This window comes from Ranitomeya variabilis, chromosome 2, assembly GCF_051348905.1.
Source record: "Ranitomeya variabilis isolate aRanVar5 chromosome 2, aRanVar5.hap1, whole genome shotgun sequence".
NCBI lineage: Eukaryota > Metazoa > Chordata > Amphibia > Anura > Dendrobatidae > Ranitomeya > Ranitomeya variabilis.
The window spans coordinates 532,761,277-532,782,900 of NC_135233.1; the positions used below are offsets into that span (position 1 = coordinate 532,761,277).

Below are 21,624 nucleotides of genomic sequence, written 5' to 3' on the forward strand. Positions count from 1 at the left end.
CATAAAGCCTGTTTGATCTGGATGTATAATATCTAATATGATGGAGTTCAGTCTAGTAGCCAGTATCTTAGCAAAGATCTTATAGTCCACATTTACCAGCGATATGGGACGATAGGATCCACATTCCAAAGGATCTTTCCCCTCCTCCTTAAGTACGATAATATGTGCCTCATAAAAAGTATCAGGTAGACATCCACCCTCCCATATCTCTTTAAATACCTTCAGCAAAAGCGGAGCCAGTATCTCTCGGTATCTCCTATACAGCTCTATAGGGAAGCCATCCGGCCCAGGGGCCTTCCCAGAAGCCATATCCGTTATAGCTTGCTCCACTTCCTCTAGAGTAAACTCAGCGTCCATAAAGGCCTGCTGGGTGGAGTTCAGTGTGGGGAACGCTATATCAGATAAATAACTTAGACAATCAGAAACGTTAAAACCACTCTTAGACTCATACAATCCTCTATAGTAATTATAAAAACATTGAAGAATTTCCTCAGTAGTGGAATTTAGTGAGTTATCTGGTGAGCGAATTTGTATTATCATGTTGGATGCGTTGTGTTGACGCACCAAGTAGGCCAAAAATTTCCCCGCCTGATTCCCCATTTCAAAGTACGATTGTCGCGTGAAAAAATGTTTACGCTTAGATTTAGTGTCCAAGTGTTGGGTATATAATCTTTGTAGAGTCAGCCATTCAATCCTATTATTATTAGTCTGATCGGCCGTATATGCGGCCTCAGCATTTCTCAGTCGTTGTTCAACCTCATCGTCCTCCCTTGACGTTTTCTTTTTGATATAAGAGATTGTAGAAGATAGACAGCCCCTTAAATATGCCTTAAGTGCATCCCAAAATAAATTAATATTTTGAAGATCTGAGTGGGATTGGATGTTCAATTGATCAACCGTCCTATCATCTGAATTTATTAGTTTAAGCCAGAAGGGATTTAACTTCCATATTCTACCATTATTTATTTTCCCAAACACGAGTTTAAGTATAATTGGGCTGTGATCCGAGACTCCCCTGTTACCGTGTTCCACACCATCCACCCACTGCACTAAGTTGCCAGATCCAAAGATGTAGTCTATACGTGAGAGAGAACTTTTAGTGGATGAGTGGCAGGTATATCCCCTCTCTCCCTGGTGGCGCATCCGCCATAGATCCACCCAGCCGCTATTTCCCATGAACAGTGCCAACTGAGTCGGGGCCGAAGAAGGGGGGAAGGGCAGGGGATCCCCAGGAGATCCATCTCCCAATCTCATTCTGTCGAGATCACTGTCCATAATTAGGTTGAGATCACCCATACAAATAACGTGTGCGTTTGGGTAATTTAACGCAAAGCTCATCGCCATCTTAAGTATTGAGGTACTGGCCGGAGGGGGGTTGTAAATACACAATATGACATATTCACGGGAATCAATTAATGCATGGACAAAAACAAAACGTCCCTCCAGGTCCCGTCGAGTCGTCTGGGCCTCCCAACGGACGTCTCTATGTACTAACAATGACACCCCTCTCGAGTAACTAGTGTGAAATGCGTGAGCATGCCATTGAACCCAGGGCTTCTGTACATATTTAGCCGTGTCTCTGGTCAAATGTGTCTCCACCAGAACCACAATATGGTGATGGTACCGTCTTATCTGAGAGAACGCCTTAATTTTCTTTCGGGGTGTTTTAATACCCCGTATGTTCCATGTCATACATATTAGCTCAGACCCCATATTCACCCGTTAAGGGCATGACATGTATTGACAATAATAATAAAAGTCTACATACTACGCATAGAAGGTTGTAACAGTGTCGAAGGCGGCTTTTACCTAAATACCTACTGAGGCTGGTTAAATTTAACAAGGAAAAAAAAACAACTTAACAAAACAATATAGGAGTAACATCCTGCACTCCTATTTCTGCATATAGAACAGGTGAAACGAGCATAAGAAAAAAAATAGAAATAGAGCAAAAACCCAAAGAGTATAGGAGCCTAGTCCTGTGCTCCCACGAACAAGAAATAACGGGGATACCCTCACTGATGTCAGTGTCCGGTATTGTTGTTACATTCGACGCGCTCATAGAAAGCTCCATTATGCAATTAGTAGCACCAGTACATTAGGATTAATTTGCACCGGCTGCCCCGTGGGTTCGCAGCCACTCAGCTGCCTCCTCTGGATCAGTAAAAAACACTGAAGCACCTTCATAAACAACCCGCAACCGAGCAGGATAGGTCATGGAATATATAATGTTGCGGTCTCTGAGCTGTTTCTTTATATCCATGAAGCGTGCCCTTTGTTTCTGGAGCTCCGCTGAAAAATCCGGGAAAATTGAAATAGTAACGTTGTGAAATTTAATGGGGCTCTTCTGCCTTGCCAGGCGCAGGATAGAGTCTCTATCTTTACGGTTGAGAAGAGGTGCCAGAAAAGGCCTCGGCGGGGCCCCGGGAGGAGGAGGTCTCGTGGGAACTCTATGGGCCCTCTCCACGGAGAAAGTTGAGAATTCACCCCCCAAGGAGGTTTTGAGCCAATCTTCTAGAAATTCTTCAGGGCGTTGGCCCTCAGAACGTTCTGGTAAACCAATAATCCGAATATTGTTCCGGCGCAGTCTATTCTCCAAATCGTCCACTTTTTGTTTCCATGCGTTTATGGAGCCAGCCACTTTTGTCAATTTAGCCTCCATGGGGGGGGATAGTGTCTTCCATCTGTGACACTCTCGTTTCCACTTCCGTAATGCGTCTTCCCATAGTTTGCATATCTTGTCTCAAGCGGCGCACCTCAGTGTGCACATCCTCTATTTTTTCCGTAAGGGAGGATCTAGTCAAGGAGATAGCCTGCATTAATTGTTCAGAGGCTTGTTTGAGAGTTAACCCTTCTTGCTCCCCCTCTTCATTACTATCTGATGGGCGACCTTTACGGGAAGCCTGTGTGGGATTATTCCTAAGAGCTCTCCCACCATCTGGAGGGTCTTCTCTGGCATATTTTTTAAGTTTCTCTGTAGCTCCCGAATTTTTGGGGTGCTGCATGGCTAACTGAGGTGGGAAACAACGAGGTACTTGCGGAACAGCACAGGATGGATGGGATAGTTATGAGTATGGCAGAGCAGATTAAGCGGAGCAGCGCCAGTCCAGTCCAGATCTCAGTGTCCCAGGGAGGAGGAGAGGGACCGCAGCCCCGCAAAAGAAGCAGCAGGGAGGGGGGCCAAACCCTCCTGTTTTCCAACGCCAACGGAGGTAGGGGCCTTCAGATTAGGGGGAAGATCGGGGCCCAATATCTCAGAGCACACACACCGATTATCCCCTTTGTATTATTTAGAATGAAGTTTACAGCCGCCTCCTGTCTAGCGTTCACAAGATAATGTACAGCGCAGCAGCTCCTCCTGATTGAGTGCGCGCTTGCAGTGTGACAGCCACCCCTCTCCGGCGCCACCAGCCCACTCCCCCGGTCACCGGCACAACCGAGCTCCCGTGCTCACCGCCGCCTGTATCGTGTGCTCCCACGCTCACCGCCGCCTGTACCGTGGAGCCTCCCTGGCTTGGCAGAGTCCAGCAGCGTTAGTAGAAGCGGCGCCACTCAGTATTATCCCGGGCGCGTGTCTTGGAAAATGGCCGCCGCCTCGTGCGTCTCACCACTCTCCCGGGGTCCTCCGGATCCCAAGCCGTCTCCAAGCAGCGATATACTTTCCGGAGCAGCCGCACACCTCCGGGGGTCTCAGGGGATCAGCAGGCAGTAAGTGCTTCACCTCAAAAGGTGATTATAGTGCCAATATATAGTCAGGATGTTAGGAGCTTCAGCCGAGTGCGTCCTCTCGCTCCTGCTACATAGCCACCCCCTGTGGTGAGCACTTTGAACGTCCAAGTGCTTCACAAAAGTTTAATATGCAAATTGCCTCTTCAGAGAAAAAGAGGACTTAAACTCTATAGCGCCACCTGTTGGAAGTAGCGATCCTACAAGTCACAATCAACCTTGTAGGATCGCTACTTCCAACAGGTGGTGGCGCTATAGAGTTTAAGTTCTCTTTTTCTCTGAAGAGGCAATTTGCATATTAAATTTCCCAGAGGAGCATTGCACGGCGAATAAGCCTCCTTACCTTGACAAGCCAGAGCTGGTATGTCACTCTCCATAAGGAGAAACGTTACCCCTTAGACCCCAGTCACAGAAAACTACTGTTTGGGTGCACGTCAGGGATTGTAAGGGAAGTAGTGACGTTTTGGAATGCAGACTTTGATGGAATGGTCTGCAGGAGTCATGTTGCGTTTGCAGAGCCCTTGATGTGCCTAAATAGTAGAAACCCCCCACAAGTGACCCCATTTTGCAAACTAGATCCCCCCAAAGGAGCTTATCTTGATGTGTGGTGAGCACTTTGAACGCCCAAGTGCTTCACAGAAGCAGACGCAGACCCGTGAAAATAAAAAATTGTTTTATTTCCACAAAAATGATTTTTTAGCTCCTAATTTTTTATTTTCCCAAGGGTAACAGGAGAAATTGGACCCCAAAAGTTGTTTTCCAACTTGTCCTGAGTACGCTGATGCCCCATATGTGGGGGTAAACGACTGTTTGGGGGAACGGCAGAGCTCAGAAGGGAGAGGGCACCATTTGACTTTTTGAACGCAAAATTGGCTGGAATTAATGGTGGAGCCATGTCGCGTTTGGAGACCCCCTGATGTACCTAAACAGGGGAAACCCCCCAATTCTAACTCCAACCCTAACCCTAGCATATCCCTAACCCTAATCCCAACCCTAACCATAATTCTAATCATAACCCTAACCCCAATACACCCCTAACCCTAATCACAACCCTAACCATAACCCTAACCACAAACCTAACCCTAATCCCAACCATAACCCAAATCCCAATCCTAATCCCAATCCTAACTATAACCCTAATCCCAAACATAACCCTAATCCCAACCCTAACCCTAATCTCAACCCTAACCCTAATCCCAACCCTAACCCTAATCCCAACCCTAACCCTAACTTTAGCCCCAACCCTAACTTTAGCCCAACTGTAACCCTAATTGGAAAATGGAAATAAATACATTTTCTTTATTTTATTATTTTTCCCTAACTAAGGGAGTGATATAGGGGGGGTTTATTTACAATTTTTTTTAATTTTGATCACACGGTCTATCACAGTGATCAAAATGAACCAATAGGAAAAATCTTCCTATTGTTGCCGGGTGCCGGCCGGCAGATCTCGGCTGGTGCACTGCTCATGTGCCCACCATTTTCTTCCCAGAAAAAGATGGGGTAACCAGGAGGGCCGAGGAGCACTGGGAGGTACCGGGTGGATCGGTGACCCTATTTCTCTCTCCTCTGATGCGCGATAACATCAGAGGAGAGAGAAATTAAATGGCACATCAGACTTTTTTTTTGCAGTCGCGGTTATATGGTTAATAACGGCGATCGCAAAATTGTGGTCGGTAAAAACCGACCCAAATCATGGTCTCTGGGGTCTCGGCTACCCCCGTCAGCCCGAGACCCCGGAGAAAATCCAACTCTGGTGGGCGCTATACACTTTTTCCACAGCGCTGTTAACGGTGCTGTGGTTTAAGTGCCCTTAACTTCCGCTGTTAAAAGGTGTATCGGTGGTCTTTAAGGGGTTAAACTGATTTTTTTTTCTAGGAATTTATGGATAACATGACAGAAAAGGATTACATACACATTATATATATGCAATCATGCTGCAATGCAGGCACTGCCCGCACCTGAGTGCAGAAGGGGATTTTTTTCAAGATATATATAATATTCATTAAGTAAACTAAGGGTCAGGTAAGTGAGGGATCAATGACCTATCAGAAGCCATACACATGAACACCTAATCAGAGCACCACATGAAGACCCTCCACAGGCCGCCCCGAGAATGGACATATCATTAACTCAAAACTAAGAATAAAGATGACACAACAACCACAAGACGGATTTCATCACCAGGTATCAGTGTAATCAGTATAACGGCGCTGACCTGACACTGTCTGTAGGTTACTGTGCACAATCCTGCTCACAGTTGTCACTGTCACTTGTGCTCTGATATCTGGAAACCTGAAAAATTCTGCTTTGATAGTGAAATGTATATGTGCATATATATATTATATATATAACACTGATGTTTCACATATAAATACACACACTGCTTATCTAATGATATGCACATGTAATTTAAATTTATACTGTGCATTAATAAAATATAATCACAAGTTTCTGACAATGTTTAGAACAAATGAAAGAAATATGTAGGAATGTCCACAATGAAAAGTGGGCCACTAAAGCTTACCAGTGTAGGGTCAATGTCTTCTATGGCAAGGAGTCTATTATATATACTGTGCGTCTTTTCATACTTCATGCGGCTCTACAATGAGAACATTCACATTAGATTTCCATTATTAACTCCTTCACCCCAGGGCCAAATTTTACAATTCTGACCAGTGTCACTTTATGTGGTAATAACTCTGGAACACTTCCAGAGATCCCACTGATTCTGAGGGGTTTTTTTCTTGACATATTGTACTTCATGATAGTGATATAATTTCTTTGATATAACTTGCGTTTATTTGTAAAAATAAGAGAAATTTGACGACAATTTCGCCAATTTTCAAAGTTTGAATTCTTGTGCCCTTAAATCACAAAGTTATGTCACACAAATAGTTAATAAATAACATTTCCCACATGTCTACTTTACATCCACACCATTTTTTAAACATTTTTTTATTAGGAAGTTAGAAGGGTTAAAAGTTGATCAGCAATTTCTCATTTTTCCAAAAAAATTTACAGAACCATTTTTTAGTGACCACATCATATTTGAAGTGACTTTGAGGGGCCTATATGACAGAAAATACCCAAAAGTGACACCATTGTAAAAACTGCACCCCTCAGGGTGCTCAAAACCTCATTTAATAAGTTTATTAACCCTTCAGGTGCTTCATAGGAATTAAGGGAAAGTGGAAGGAAAAAATGAACATTTAACTTTTTTTTCACAAAAATTTAAATTTAGACCAATTTATTTTTATTTTCACAAGGGTAAAAGGAAAAAATGGAACCCAAAAGTTGTTGTGCAATTTCTCCTGAGCATACAGATACCTCATGTGTGGGAGAAAACCACTGTTTGGGTGCACGGCAGGACTCGGAAGAGAAGGAGCGCGGCGCCATTTGACTTTTTCAACGAAAAATTGGCTGGACTTGAGAGTGGACACTATGTCATGTTTGGAGACACCCTGATGTGCCTAAACAGTGGAAACCCCCCACAATTGACCCCATTTGGAAAACTAGACGCCCCCCCAAGGAATTTATCTACATGTGTAGTGAGCACTTTAAACCCGCAGGTGCTTCACAGAAAATTATAAAGTTGAGTTGTGAAAATAAAAAAATATATTTTTTCCACAAAAATGATCTTTTAGCCCCAATTTTTTTTCTGCAAGTATAAGAGGAGAAAATAGACCACAAAATCTGTTGTGCAATTTCTTCTGAGTATGCCGATACCCCATATGTGGGGGAAAAAACACTGTTTGGGTGCACAGCAGAACTCGGAAAAGAAGGAGTGATGTTTTGGAATGCAGACTTTGTTAGAATGGTCTGCGAGCGTCATGTCATGATGGAGAGCCCGATGTGCCGAAAAACTGGAAACCCCTCCACTAGGGACCCTATATTGCAATGATCTATGTGAATTTTGTGGTGGCATATATGAGTTATGTAGTGTACGTCAGGTTGGCATACGTGAGTAGTGTAGAGTGTATCATGTTAGCATATGAGCTGTGTGGTTTACGTCAGGTCGGCATATGTGAGTTGTGCAAGTCAGCAATAAATTAATTAGTCCATGGATAAGTGGTAGACTCTGAAACAGTCTTTCATACACAAACCAGGTTTGTCAGGGCAGGTTTCACACTGGTAAATGGTGTCCTTTCATATCCCCCTTCTGTAACACACTTTGTACATTATTTTCATCCTTCCTCTCTTTGCAGTTTGAGGGACCTTCACAGGGGAAATGCTGGCCTGGTACAACACGTGCACTTTCAGTTCCGGAACTACTGGTGGTAAAGAAAAAGACATCTCTCTTATCCTTATACTTGACCACCGGCATGCTGTCGCTACATTGGGCTCTGCTCTCGCCCTTTCTGAGCAGCTTGGTGTCTTCTGGAGACCTCTCTGATTTTACGGACAGTACCGCAGGCTGCGGTAGCTCGCACAGAGAGGGACTGGAAGAGTGAGATACTGATATAAAGGTTAGCTACACAGAGGTGATAACCTTGATCCAGCAGTGGGTGCACCAAATCCCACACAAATGTCCCACTCAGTCCCAGGACAGAGAAGCATTCAGGGGGTTCAATCCTGGTGTCCTTCACTTCATGAACCATAAATTTGTGGGTGTACCCTGAGGTACCCTCAAACAGCTTATAGAGTTTAATTCCGTATCTGGCCCTCTTACTGGACAGGTATTGTGCCTCCCCATGAAATGGATTAGGAACTCATCCATGCAGATGTCCCTTTGGGGAACATACACCTCAGCAAACTTGTTGCTGAAGTGCTCAATGGCCGGCCAAACTTTGAAAAGAAGGTCAGTTGGGGTCATCTTGGGGAGGAAATTGTGCATTATCACTGTAATTCAAGAATTTGTAGATGGCCTCAAAATGTGTCCGTGCCATAGCTATGCGGAGCACTGGAGTGTTCTACAAAACGTCAACACTCCAATATTGCAAAATTTCTGGCTTCTTTACTATCCCCATGTGAAGAACCAGGCCCCAAAACTTCATCATTTATATGGAATCTACAGGAGTCCAGTTGGCAAATGATGAAGTCAGATTTTGGGATAAAAATTGCTGGGTGTACAAATTGGTCTGCGACACCATGAGATTTACAAAATCTTCAGAGAAAAAGACTTTGAAAATGTCAATTTCTGTGAGGCCAGAGGTGTCAAATTGGATTCCTGATTGCCCTACAAAATCAAGAATCTGTGGCTCATAATTTTCGGGAGGTGAGGTCCATACGGGGTCAGAAATGATGGCGCTGGTTAATTTTCTGTCCTGGGGCATCTGCGTGGCGGTTCGGTATCACTAGAGGAAGAGGAGGAGGATGAAAAATAAAGGAAGGTGAGATCCTCTACCTCACTATCAGTGTCAGAGACAAGGAAAGTGTATGCCTCCTCTGCTGAATACCGGGTTTGGGACGAGCAGGACGACGTTTTTTTCACGTATGTGGTGTTTGTGTGTGTACCAAATTTTATTCAGGTGTGTTTGTGAGTGCTTGGTGTAAACTACTTCTGTTTTTATTTAGAATAAAAGAAATCTAAAAAATTTTTAAAATAAAAAACAAACTTACTAAACGGACATTAGTAAAAAACAAATTACTGCACCTGCAACTGACACTAAACGTGATTCTATTCAGTAAATAATACTGTAGAAGTCAATGATTACTACGGTACATTTTACTGTTCCTAATCTAAATTATTTTTTGATTCTCTTTAAAAAAAAAAAACTCCAACAACCGGAGGTTGATCACTGGGTCAGTGATCGGCGCACGACAGCTCTAGGACGCACAGATGATTTTTTTTCTGCGCTGATACTAACTCAATTCAGTAAAAAAAATCCCATAGCAGATAATGATTTCTACGGTATATTTATACCTTCCTTAATCTAATACTATCAATTAATCTACATTTTTTTCTTTTTACTATGTCATTGTCGCACCAATCAGAGCTGGCCCTGGTGACGCCATGATTGCCAGGCACCAGCCTAAAGGTACCGTCACACTAGGCGATATCGCCAGCAATCCGTGACGTTGCAGCGACCTGGATGGCGATATCGCTGTATTTGACACGCAGCAGCGATCTGGATCCCGCTGTGAAATTGCTGGTCGCTGCTAGAAGGTCTGCACATTATTTGGTCGCTAGGTCGCCGTGTATCGCCGTGTTTGACAGCAAAAGCGACGATACCAGCGATATTTTACACTGGTAACCAGGGTAAACATCGGGTTACTAAGCGCAGGGCCGCGCTTAGTAACCCGATGTTTACCCTGGTTACCAGCGTAAAAGTTAAAAAAACAAACAGTACATACTCACCTGCGCGTCCCCCAGCCTCTGCTTCCTGACACTAAAGCGCCGGCCCTAAACTGAAAGTGAAAGCAACAGCGGTGACGTCACCGCTCTGCTGTTAGGGCCGGAGCTCAGTCAGCGTCAGGATGCAGAGGCTGGGGGACGCGCAGGTGAGCATGTACTGTTTGTTTTTTTAACTTTTACGCTGGTAACCAGGGTAAACATCGGGTTACTAAGCGCGGCCCTGCGCTTAGCAACCCGATGTTTACCCTGGTTACCCGGGGACCTCGGCATCGCTGGTCGCTGGAGAGCGGTCTGTGTGACAGCTCTCCAGCGACCACACAGCGACGCTGCAGCGATCGGCATTGCTGTCGCTATCGCTGCAGCGTCGCTTAGTGTGACGGTACCTTAAGATCGTTGCTCTTACAGCACCATTCCTAGACTGGACATCAGTGTTTCAGACAATCCTATTGCCTGAAACATTGAGAAATGCTGCGACTGGCTGTTCAGGATGAAACAGCCAATAACAGCTATCGTAGTTGTGGGGGGTGTTGCCACCCCTTGGGACGAAGGCACCATGTTCCCTGTTGTGAGAAACAGCAGGGACAATGATGCAATCACTGTGGGATTAGTCGCATGATTGACATACTCTATATATACTGCATCAGTGGGGAAGTCCTTCCCGATTATGACGTATATATACTGCAAATGTCGAAAAGTCTCTAAAAAATTATTCCACTACAAAATTAGTATGCAAGCATTCTGTGATCCTCAATCGTAGTGTTCCAGACATGTGCCTACTGATCTCACGGGTGGAAATCTTGTGATCTTGTTTGTGGGTGGGAATTAGATAAGGGAGAAGGTTTCGGTTATACATTGTGATGGAAGCTGTCAGACACCAACCTCTTCATAGTCAGCGTAGGCAAAATACAGCAGCATATTCTTTTTGAGCAGAGTACTAATTGCACGTTCATAAATGTTGGCAGCTTCATCACTGAATAGTTTTGCATTGTTCATATCCTGAAATGACATGAAAGAACATATACACATAATACAAGGCTGTGGGCACCTAATACAAAAGGAAATGGACATTAACCCCTTAGGCTTCTTTCACACTTCAGTCTTCCAAATCTGCACAGGATCCGTCAAGATGTTGAAATGACAGATCCTGTGCAGATTGTGGAAAACGTGTGCACTGGGCCCATCTTTCTGACGGACCCATCGAGGCTATGTGCACCTGTTGTGTATGCATCTTGGCAGCGGTTTTCCGCTGCGAAAATGCATACACAACACAAACCAGGTTAAAAAAAATAAAGAAAAATCGCAGTATACTCACCTACAGGCGTCCCGTGCACCGATGCTCCCGGCAGCTAGCATTCCTAGTAATACATTGCGAAATCTCGCGAGAAGTCGCAATGTATTACTAGGAAAGCTAGCTGCCAGGAGCATCGGTGACGCTGCGCGGGACGTCGGTAGGTGAGAATATTGCGATTTTTTATTTGTTAAATTATTTTTCACATTATATCTTGTTACTATTGATGCTGCATAGGCAGTATCAATAGTAAAAAGAGAAAGAGCGAGCGAGAGAGAATTTCCCTGACGGGAAATCCTTCCACGCATGCTCAGTTTGAAAAGGCGGGACCCGACGCTGGATTCCGGCTTTTCACAGTCAGCGACGCATCCTGCGCCCATATGCTTTCATTGTAGCCAGTGACGGGCAGCGCAGGATGCGTCGCTGACCGATTTTCCGACGTGCAGAAAAAACGTTCCTCTGAACGTTTTCTCTGCCCGACGGACCGTTTTTTTGTTTTTTTTTCTACACAGGATCCAGTGCACAACGGATGAAATGGATGGCCATCCATCACACTCCGTCGCTAATACAAGTCTATGAGAAAATGCAGGATCCTGCATTCTCAAAAATCGACGGATTGTGACGGGAGCTGAAAGACGGAAGTGTGAAAGAGGCCTTAGTGACGGAGCCAATTTGTAGCTTAATGACCGGGCCAATTTTTACAATTCTGACTGTCACTTTATGAGGTTATAACTTTGGAACACTTTAACAGATCCCGTTGATTCCGAAAATGTTTTTTCATGACATTGTACTTCATGATAGTGGTAAAATTTCTTCGATATTACTTGCGTTTATTTATGGGAAAAAAAGGAAATATGATGAAAATTTTTAAAATTTCGGAATTTTCAAACTTTGAATTTTTATCCCTTTAAATCAGAGAGATATGTCACACAAAATAGTAAATAAATAACATTTCCCACATGTCTACTTTATATCAGCACAATTTTGGAAACAATTTTTTTTTTTTTGTTAGGACGTTATAAGGGTTAAAAGTTGACCAGCGATTTCTCATTTTTACAACAAAATTTACAAAACCAGTTTTGTAGGGACCATCTCACATTTGAAGTCACTTTGAGGGGTGTACATGACAGAAAATACCCAAAATTAACACCATTCTAAAAACCACACCCCTAAAGGTGCCCAAAACGACATTCAAGTAGTTTATCAACCCTTCTGGTGCTTCACAGGAACTGAAACAATATGAAAGGAAAAAATGAACATTTAACTTTTTTTCACAAAGATTTTACTTCTGAACCAATTTTTTTTATTTTCACAAGTGTAAAAAGAGAAAATGAACCACAAAATATGTTGTGCAATTTCTCCTGAATACGCCGATACCCCATATGTGGGGGTGAACCACTGTTTGGGAACACAGCAGAGCTCAGAAGGGAAGGAGCGCCATTTGACTTTTTCAACGCAGAATTGGCTGGAATTGAGATCGGACGCCATGTCGCGTTTGCAGAGCAGTGGAACTCCCCACAAGTGACACCATTTTGGAAACTAGACCCCCTAAGGAATTTATCTAGATGTGTGGTTTGCACTTTGAACCCCCAAGTGCTGCACAGAAGTTTATAACATAGAGCCATAAAAATAAAAAGATCATATTTTTTTTCACAAAAAATATCTTTTCACCCCCAATTTTTTATTTTCCCAAGGGTAGCAAGACAAACTGGACCCCAAAAGTTGTTGTGCAATTTGTCCTCAGTATGCTGATACCCCATATGTGGGGGTAAACCTCTGTTTGGGTGCACGGCAGAGCTCTGAAGGGAAGGAGCTCTGTTTGACTTTTTAAACAACTTTTTAAAAAAAAATTGACCCGAATCATGTTCTCTGGGGTCTCGGCTACCCCCGGCAGCTGAGACCCCAGAGAAAATCAGACTCTGGGGGCGCTATACACTTTTTCGACAGCGTTGTAAATTAATGGCGCTGTGGTTTAAGTACCCTTAACTACAGCCGTTAAAAGGCGGTTGTTAAGGGGTTAATGCAAGTTATGACCCGCATTCAGTGCTGCAGATTCTTCAACACATCAAATATAGAAATGTGCCAGAGAAAGTGGGCAGGGTGAATCACAGACACTGAGGTAAAAATAATGCAATATTTAAAGAAATGAGTAAATAATCCATAAATCCATCAATAGAAGACATTTGATGCTCATTTTTTCTTTTGCTTATTGATAACTGTGTCTCAGCGTTGGATGCAGTAGTGATACAAGAGCAGCTCACTATGGTAACAGAGCTTGTATTCATGTACAGGGAATCTGTCATCAGGTTTTTGCCTCTTAATCAGAGAGCAACATAACGTAGAGACAGAGACCCTGATTCCAGCAACATACTGAGCTGTTTGCTGTACATTATCACTAGAGGACTAATAAACCTGCTGCCATTTAATCCTTCACATTCATGAGCTCTTTACAACCTCCATCCCCGTCCACTGTTTGGGAGCTTTCTGCCTATGCACAGTGTACACAGAAAGCTGCCAATGAGTAGCGTACAGCAGTACATTGCTCAGCATACAGAGAACTGGTAGATCTGCACCAGATAAAACAAAAGTTCTATCAAAACAGCAGCAAGAAGCTCAGTAAGTGTTACATTGCTGGAATTAGAGTCTCTGCCCCTACATCATTCTGCTCTCGGATGGGGTAGCAAAAACTAGTGAAACTTTCTTTTGCACAGGGTTGTGTTTAAAAGTAAAGTGAAAATTAAATAAAACCTTAAACATCATATGCAGCATGTGCTTTTACTAAGTGGGCTTACCCCTTTTTCAGCAAGCAACTTGCTGGATTGCTCCAGGTACTGGCCAGCTTCATACCAGATGTCCGGATGATGTCCCAGAACCAGCAGACACTGTTCATAGGCAAACATGACTGAAAGAGATGACAATACAGTATTAGTGATCTTACCTATCAGCAGCTCTCTCTCCCGACTCCCACACACCAGAAATGCTCAGCCGACAGCGTTCAAGTGTTATAAACGGGAGAGAGGAGAAAACAGCTGCAAGACACCTGCGGCAAGACACCTGCGGCAAGACACCTGCGGCAAGACACCAGCTGCAAGACACCTGCGGCAAGACACCTGCAACAAGACACCTGCGGCAAGACACCTGCGGCAAGACACCTGCGGCAAGACACCAGCTGCAAGACACCTGCGGCAAGACACCTGCGGCAAGACACCTGCGGCAAGACACCTGCGGCAAGACACCTGCGGCAAGACACCAGCGGCAAGACACCAGCGGCAAGACACCTCCGGCAAGACATCTGCGGCAAGACACCAGCGGCAAGACACCTGCGGCAAGACACCTGCGGCAAGACACCTGCGGCAAGACATCAGCGGCAAGACACCTGCGGCAAGACACCTGCGGCAAGACACCAGCTGCAAGACACCTGCGGCAAGACACCTGCGGCAAGACACCAGCGGCAAGACACCTACGGCAAGACACCAGCGGCAAGACACCAGCGGCAAGACACCTGCGGCAAGACACCAGCGGCAAGACACCAGCGGCAAGACACCAGCGGCAAGACACTTGCGGCAAGACACCAGCTGCAAGACACCAGCGGCAAGACACCAGCGGCAAGACAACTGCGGCAAGAAGCCTGCGGCAAGACACCAGCTGCAAGACACCAGCGGCAGGGGCTTATTTTCCTTGAAAACAAGAGGCTCAAGCCTCGAAATTCCAACTGTTGCGCTTTGTGTCCCCCAACATCATGTGTTGTGGGACAGTCGGGAGATTCCCATACACATCAGATGGTGGTCTTGTCCTGTGACAATAGGCGGGTCAGCTGACTGTCACCTGACTGTATAAGGGTCTTTACTGTGTATCTAGTGATTCTGTAAAATACTTTATTTGCAATGCAATGGTATTAAGCACATGTGAGGATTAACCCCTTTGTGTCACAGCCAATTTTGGCCTTTATGACAAACCTTTTTTTTTCACTGTCATGTTCTATAAGCCATAACTAAGGCGACAGATATATAGGGGCTTGTTTTTCTCAGAATGAGCTGCATTAATCAGTGGCATCATTTTGGGATACATGTAATTTATTAAAGGGAAGGTACCACAATTTTTATTTTTTGTATTAATAATTATTGATTATATAATCAATTATTTTTAATACAAAATGAAATGTTATGTTTTCATATATTTTTTTAATCTTTTTTTTTTTTTTTTTTTTACAGCTGCTGGAGACAGACATTTTTAGTTGCTGATGTGTAAGTGTCTGAGCATGACCCTTAGACATGGCAAATATGGCAGCCACTGGACATAGGAGACTGTGGTCGGTGTCCAACCACATCTCCTACTTCGTGGCTGCCTCCAGCTGTAACCTGAGCACACCTCCTGAGTTATCCAGTTCACAGCTGTGAGAGGGAGCCAGATGCCATTTTTTGTACCCCAGGGTGATGATCTGAGCTTCATTTCCTCCCTGTCACCACTCACAGTGTTCAGCGTGAGCGGTGACAGGAGGTGCAGGGATGCAGCGAACACTGAGTGGAGGTCCAGGATGCGATATTATGGCAGTGATCGGCAGCCTGATATTGTACTACTGTCAGGCTACAGAGCTGTTCTCACCAATGAAGAAGTCACTTCCACAGCGCTGCTGTGAGTGGTGAGATCAGGACGGGGAAGTGACATCTTCCAGTATTGAGAACAGTGTGGTAGCCTGGAATTAGTAGTACAACTGCTGCTGTAACCACAGTGTTCAGAGCACAGCAGTGCAATCATCATGTTGCTGTGCTCTGATCACTGACACAGTTCTGCGATGTCAGTGTAAGCTTCAGTCCCTGCAATACAGACATCTAACGGAAGCTTACACTGACATAGCAGAGCCATGTATCTAACCCCAGCATGTGTGATACAGCCAGCAGAGCTGTGCATATAATGCCCATCATGTGTGATACATGTTCACAAGAAAACCATTTTTTTTATTAACAGGTTTTTTATGTGTACATTTATTTTACACTCAAAAACATTTTTTTTCAAATACTTATTTGTCCCATTGTTAATGGCCACAGTGTGAATGTGCACCTACACACTGCACTTATATCAACAGGCCCAATTCTTCGGTTTTTGTATTTGGTACAGAGGTGTGTGACCCTCCTCTTATTTTGGGTTGCGAATCTTGTCTTTATAGTGAGAGAAAATACTAGAATTAGGGACCATCCTGACTGGGCACACCTTATGGTGATTGGATGGTTTTTATGGATTTTTTATCAAAATAGTGTCAACTAAGTACCCAATGTTATTAACATGTGTTGTTACTATTTATTTACTTACTAGTTGCTCATTTGTTTGCATCCTAGATCCTGTCTATTAATGGCCTCAGTGTGAATGTGCACTTACCCATGGCACTTACCAACTGGCCCATTTCTTTAGTTTTGCTTAAAGGTACCTTCACACGAAGCGACGCTGCAGCGATAGCGACAACGATGTCGATCGCTGCAGCGTCGCTGTTTGGTCGCTGGAGAGCTGTCACACAGACCGCTCTCCAGCGATCAACTATGCCGAGGTCCCCTGGTAACCAGGGTAAACATCGGGTAACTAAGCGCAGGGCCGCGCTTAGTAACCCGATGTTTACCCTGGTTACCAGCGTAAAATCTAAAAAAAACAAACAGCACATACTTACATTCACGTCCCCCTGCGTCCACTTCCTGACTGACTGAGCGCCGTACAGTGAGAGCAGAGCGGTGACGTCACCGCTGTGCTGCTTTCACTTTCACTTTGCGGCGCTGAGTCAGAGGAGGAAGCAGACTGCAGGGGACGCAATGTGAGTATGTGCTGTTTGTTTTTTTTACATTTTACGCTAGTAACCAGGGTAAACATCGGGTAACTAAGCGCGGCCCTGCGCTTAGTAACCCGATGTTTACCCTGGTTACCAGTGTAAAATATCGCTGGTATCGTTGCTTTTGCTTTCAAACACAACGATACACAGCGATCGGACGACCAAATAAAGTTCTGGACTTTATTCAGCGACCAGCGACATCACAGCAGGATCCTGATCGCTGCTGCGTGTCAAACGAAACGATATCGCTAGCGAGGACGCTGCAACGTCACGGATTGCTAGCGATATCGTTATAATGTCGTTTCGTGTGAAGGTACCTTTAGTCCCACAAGGGAACCTGGACACTGTACTATTTATGTAGTACTATGCTTTATCTGATCTGGAAGTGTTTGGCCAACAACCTATCTGATAGGCTTGGGCATATGGCCATTTTTAGGTCTTGTGTTGTCAAAGTAACCCGCCAGCACCCCACAATTGTGTTTGCAAGGGTTCCAAAGGACTGAGAGAGGGAGTGATCGTCCTCTGAAAAACTCCTCACATGCCCTTTTCAGTATTGTGAGGGGTTAAAGTGCTGGCATCAGCAGGCGTTCAGCTGTGTATAACACAGGTGATCTCCGTTTCGGATGGGGCGGGCACATCTCCTGTGCCAACCTCTGTGACATAACTGTAAGCCCGAGTGCAGAAAACTACCTGCAATCTGTACTTTGGTAACAAAAGCACAGGAAACCTCTCCTTATAGTGTCTAACATTTCACCTCTTTTTGTTATAAGGGTCTGGTCTTCAGTTCGAAGCGGATTGCTCTTCTCCCACTGAATGTATTTTTTCCACATCTCCACCTGCTGAGCTTCCTGTGGGGTATTCTGAGGGGGAACCGAAGGAGCATTGCGATCCAATCCTTTCATCACAGTTTCATATTCCTTAGAACAGAGAACATAAAACATTACAATGTGAACTAAAGAAAAAAGGAGCACTTTAAAGTAAGGGATTTTTCATGGATTAGTAGAAATTATTTTTGTCTGTCTCCAGAAGCAGCGCCATTCTCAGCCATGTGCTGTATCTGGTATTGCAGTGCCGTTGAATCCCGCAGACATAACTCATAGTCAGGTGGTGCAGTGCTAGGAAAGAATACTGGAAGCCTTTTAACACCTTAGAGACTGAGCCAATTTTGACCTTAATGATCAGGCCAAATTTTACAATTGTGACGACTGTCACTTTATGAGGTCATAACACGAACACCTTTAATGGATCCCGCTGATTCTGAGATTTCTTTTTTCGTGACATATTGTACCTCATGAGAGTGGTAACATTTGTTCGATATGACTTACGTTTATTTGTGAAAATATTAGAAATTTCGCCAAAATTTGAAAATTTCACAATTTTCAAACTTTTAATTCTTATGCCCTTAAATCAGAGATATGTCACACAAAATGTTAATAAATAACATTTTTCACATGTCTACTTTACATCTATATCGTTTTTTAAACATAACTTTTTTTGTTGGAAATTAGAAATTGATCAACAATTTCTAATTTTTCCAACCGATGTGAATACTTTTCTGCCCAATGATGACAGAAGTATTCTGGGAGTGATACCTTTATTGGCTAACCAGAAAATAGTATGTTTGCAGCTTTCAGAGCACAGAGGCTCTTTCTTCAGGCGGGATTACAAATAGATTAATAAGAAACAAGCACAACATTTAGGGTGTGTGCACACGTCAGGATTTCTTGCAGAAATTTTTCTGACAAAAACCGGACATTTCTGCCAGAAATCCGCATGCGTTTTTTCATGCGTTTTTGACGCGTTTTTTTCCAAATGCATAGAATTGCGGGAAAAACGCGGAAAATCCACAAAATTAATGAACATGCTGCTTTTTTTACCGCAATGTGTTTTTTTTCACGGAAAAAGACGCACCATGTGCACAAAACATGCAGAATGCATTCTAAGTGATAGGATGCATAATGTATGCATTTTTAATGAGTTTTTATAGCGTTTTTATTGCGGAAAAAACGCATAAAAACCGAAACGTGTGCACATACCCTTAAGGTACCATCACACTCAGCGACGCTGCAGCGATATAGACAACGAGCCGATCGCTGCAGCGTCGCTGTTTAGGTCGCTGGGGAGCTGTCACACAGACAGCTCTCTCCAGCGACCAATGATCAGGGGAACGACTTCGGCATCGTTGAAGCTGTCTTCAACGATGCCGAAGTCCCCCTGCAGCACCCGGGTAACCAGGGTAAATATTGGGTTACTAAGCGCGGCCCTGCACTTAGTAACCTGATGTTTACCCTGGTTTCAAGTGAACACATCGCTGTATTGGCGTCACACACGCCGATACAGCGATGACAGCGGGTGATCAAGCGACGAAATAAAGTTCTGGACTTCTAGCTCCGACCAGCAATATCACAGCGGGATCCAGATCGCTGCTGCGTGTCAAACACAACGAGATCGCTATCCAGATCGCTGCAACGTCACGGATCATCGTCGTTCTCGCTGCAAAGTCGCTTAGTGTGAAGGTACCTTTAAAGAATATTACAGGAAGACATTTGTTAGGGGGTGGGAAGTGTGATGAGTCCATAGATAAGCCAAGGTAATCAAATTAGGCATTTTCTTACAAATGGAGAGGCAGTGGAAAAAATGTTCTTAGTTATCTGGAGTCCATCTGGTGGAGGTGTGAATTGTATCCACGTAGTGACTCATAAATCCAGGTGTTAAATTGAGTCCTAGTGTCAACAAATTAAACATTCATTAGTTTGTATTCCCAAATTTTTCTTTCCCTGTGGTCCTTAAAATTACCTTTTAGTATTAAGACTTTAAAGTCTGTCATACTGTGTCCAGGTCCAGAGAAATGTTTTCCCACAGGTGTGTCCATTTCATTCCTGATTGTGTGTCTGTGTAGATTCATTCTAGTTTGTAGTCTTTGCATAGTTTATGAGTCACTACATGAATACAATTCACATCTCCACCAGAAGGACTCCAGATAACTAAAGGTACCTTCACACTGAACAACTTAACAACGATAACGATCCGTGACGTTGCAGCGTCCTGGATAGCGATATCGTTGTGTTTGACACGCAGCAGCAATCAGGATCCTGCTGTGACATCGTTGGTCAGAGCTAGAAGTCCAGAACTTTATTTCGTCGCTGGATCACCCGCTGACATCGCTGGATCGGTGTGTGTGACACCGATCCAGCGATGTGTTCGCTTGTAACCAGGGTAAACATCGGGTTACTAAGCGCAGGGCCGCGCTTAGTAACCCGATATTTACCCCTGGTTACCATTGTAAATGTAAAAAAACCCCCAAACACTACATGTGCTTTAGGGCCGGCGCTTACACAGTGCAGGGAAGCTGACGGCGAGGGACGCGACAGGCACCGGAATGTGAGTATGTAGTGTTTGGTTTTTTTTACATTTACACTGGTAACCAGGGTAAACATCGGGTTACTAAGCGCGGCCCTGCGCTGAGTAACCCGATGTTTACCCTGGTTACCCGGGGACTTTGGCATAGTTGGTCGCTGGAGAGCTGTCTGTGTGACACAACGACGAAACAGCGACGCTGCAGCGATCGGCATCGTTGTCTATATCGCTACAGCGCCGCTGAATGTGACGGTACCTTAAGAACATTTTTCCCACTGCCTCTCCATTTGTAAGAAAATGCCTAATTGGATTACCTTGGCTTATCTATGGACTCATCACACTTCCCACTCCCTAAAGGTACCTTCACACGAAGCGACGCTGCAGCGATAGCGACAACGATGCCGATCGCTGCAGCGTCGCTGTTTGGTCGCTGGAGAGCTGTCACACAGACCGCTCTCCAGCGACCAACGATGCCGAGGTCCCCGGGTAACCAGGGTAAACATCGGGTTGCTAAGCGCAGGGCCGCGCTTAGTAACCCGATGTTTACCCTGGTTACCAGCGTAAAAGTAAAAAAACAAACAGTACATGATCACCTGCGCGTCCCCCAGCGTCTGCTTCCTGACACTGACTGAGCTCCGGCCCTAACAGCACAGCGGTGACGTCACCACTGTGCTTTCACTTTCACTTTAGGGCCGGCGCTCAGTAAGTGTCAGGAAGCAGACGCTGGGGGACGCGCAGGTGAGTATGTACTGTGTGTTTTTTTTACTTTTACGCTGGTAACCAGGGTAAACATCGGGTTACTAAACGCGGCCCTGCGCTTGGTAACCCGATGTTTACCCTGGTTACCAGTGTAAAACATCGCTGGTATCGTTGCTTTTGCTTTCAAACACAACGATACACGGCGATCGGACGACCAAATAAAGTTCTGGGCTTTATTCAGCGACCAGCGACATCACAGCAGGATCCTGATCGCTGCTGCGTGTCAAACTAAACAATATCGCTAGCGAGGACGCTGCAACGTCACGGATCGCTAGCGATATCGTTACAAAGTCGTTTCGTGTGAAGGTACCTTAACAAATGTCCTCCTGTAATATTCTTTAAATGTTGTGCTTTTCTTATTAATCTATTTGTAATCTTGCCTGA

The 21,624-nt window shown here is 44.5% G+C and overlaps 1 protein-coding gene across 1 annotated transcript in view; it reads right to left on the minus strand.

Moving 5' to 3' along the window:
• The window catches only part of CSTF3 (cleavage stimulation factor subunit 3), a 204,065-nt gene that overhangs the window by 29,909 nt on the left and 152,532 nt on the right, over positions 1 to 21,624 (minus strand). Inside the window, exons 10-13 of the mRNA XM_077288107.1 lie at positions 17,879 to 18,041; positions 14,105 to 14,214; positions 10,904 to 11,020; positions 6,254 to 6,328 (exon numbers count right to left, since the gene is read on the minus strand). Coding sequence (XP_077144222.1) covers positions 6,254 to 6,328; positions 10,904 to 11,020; positions 14,105 to 14,214; positions 17,879 to 18,041 — 465 coding nt within the window. The remainder of the gene's footprint in view (positions 1 to 6,253; positions 6,329 to 10,903; positions 11,021 to 14,104; positions 14,215 to 17,878; positions 18,042 to 21,624) is intronic.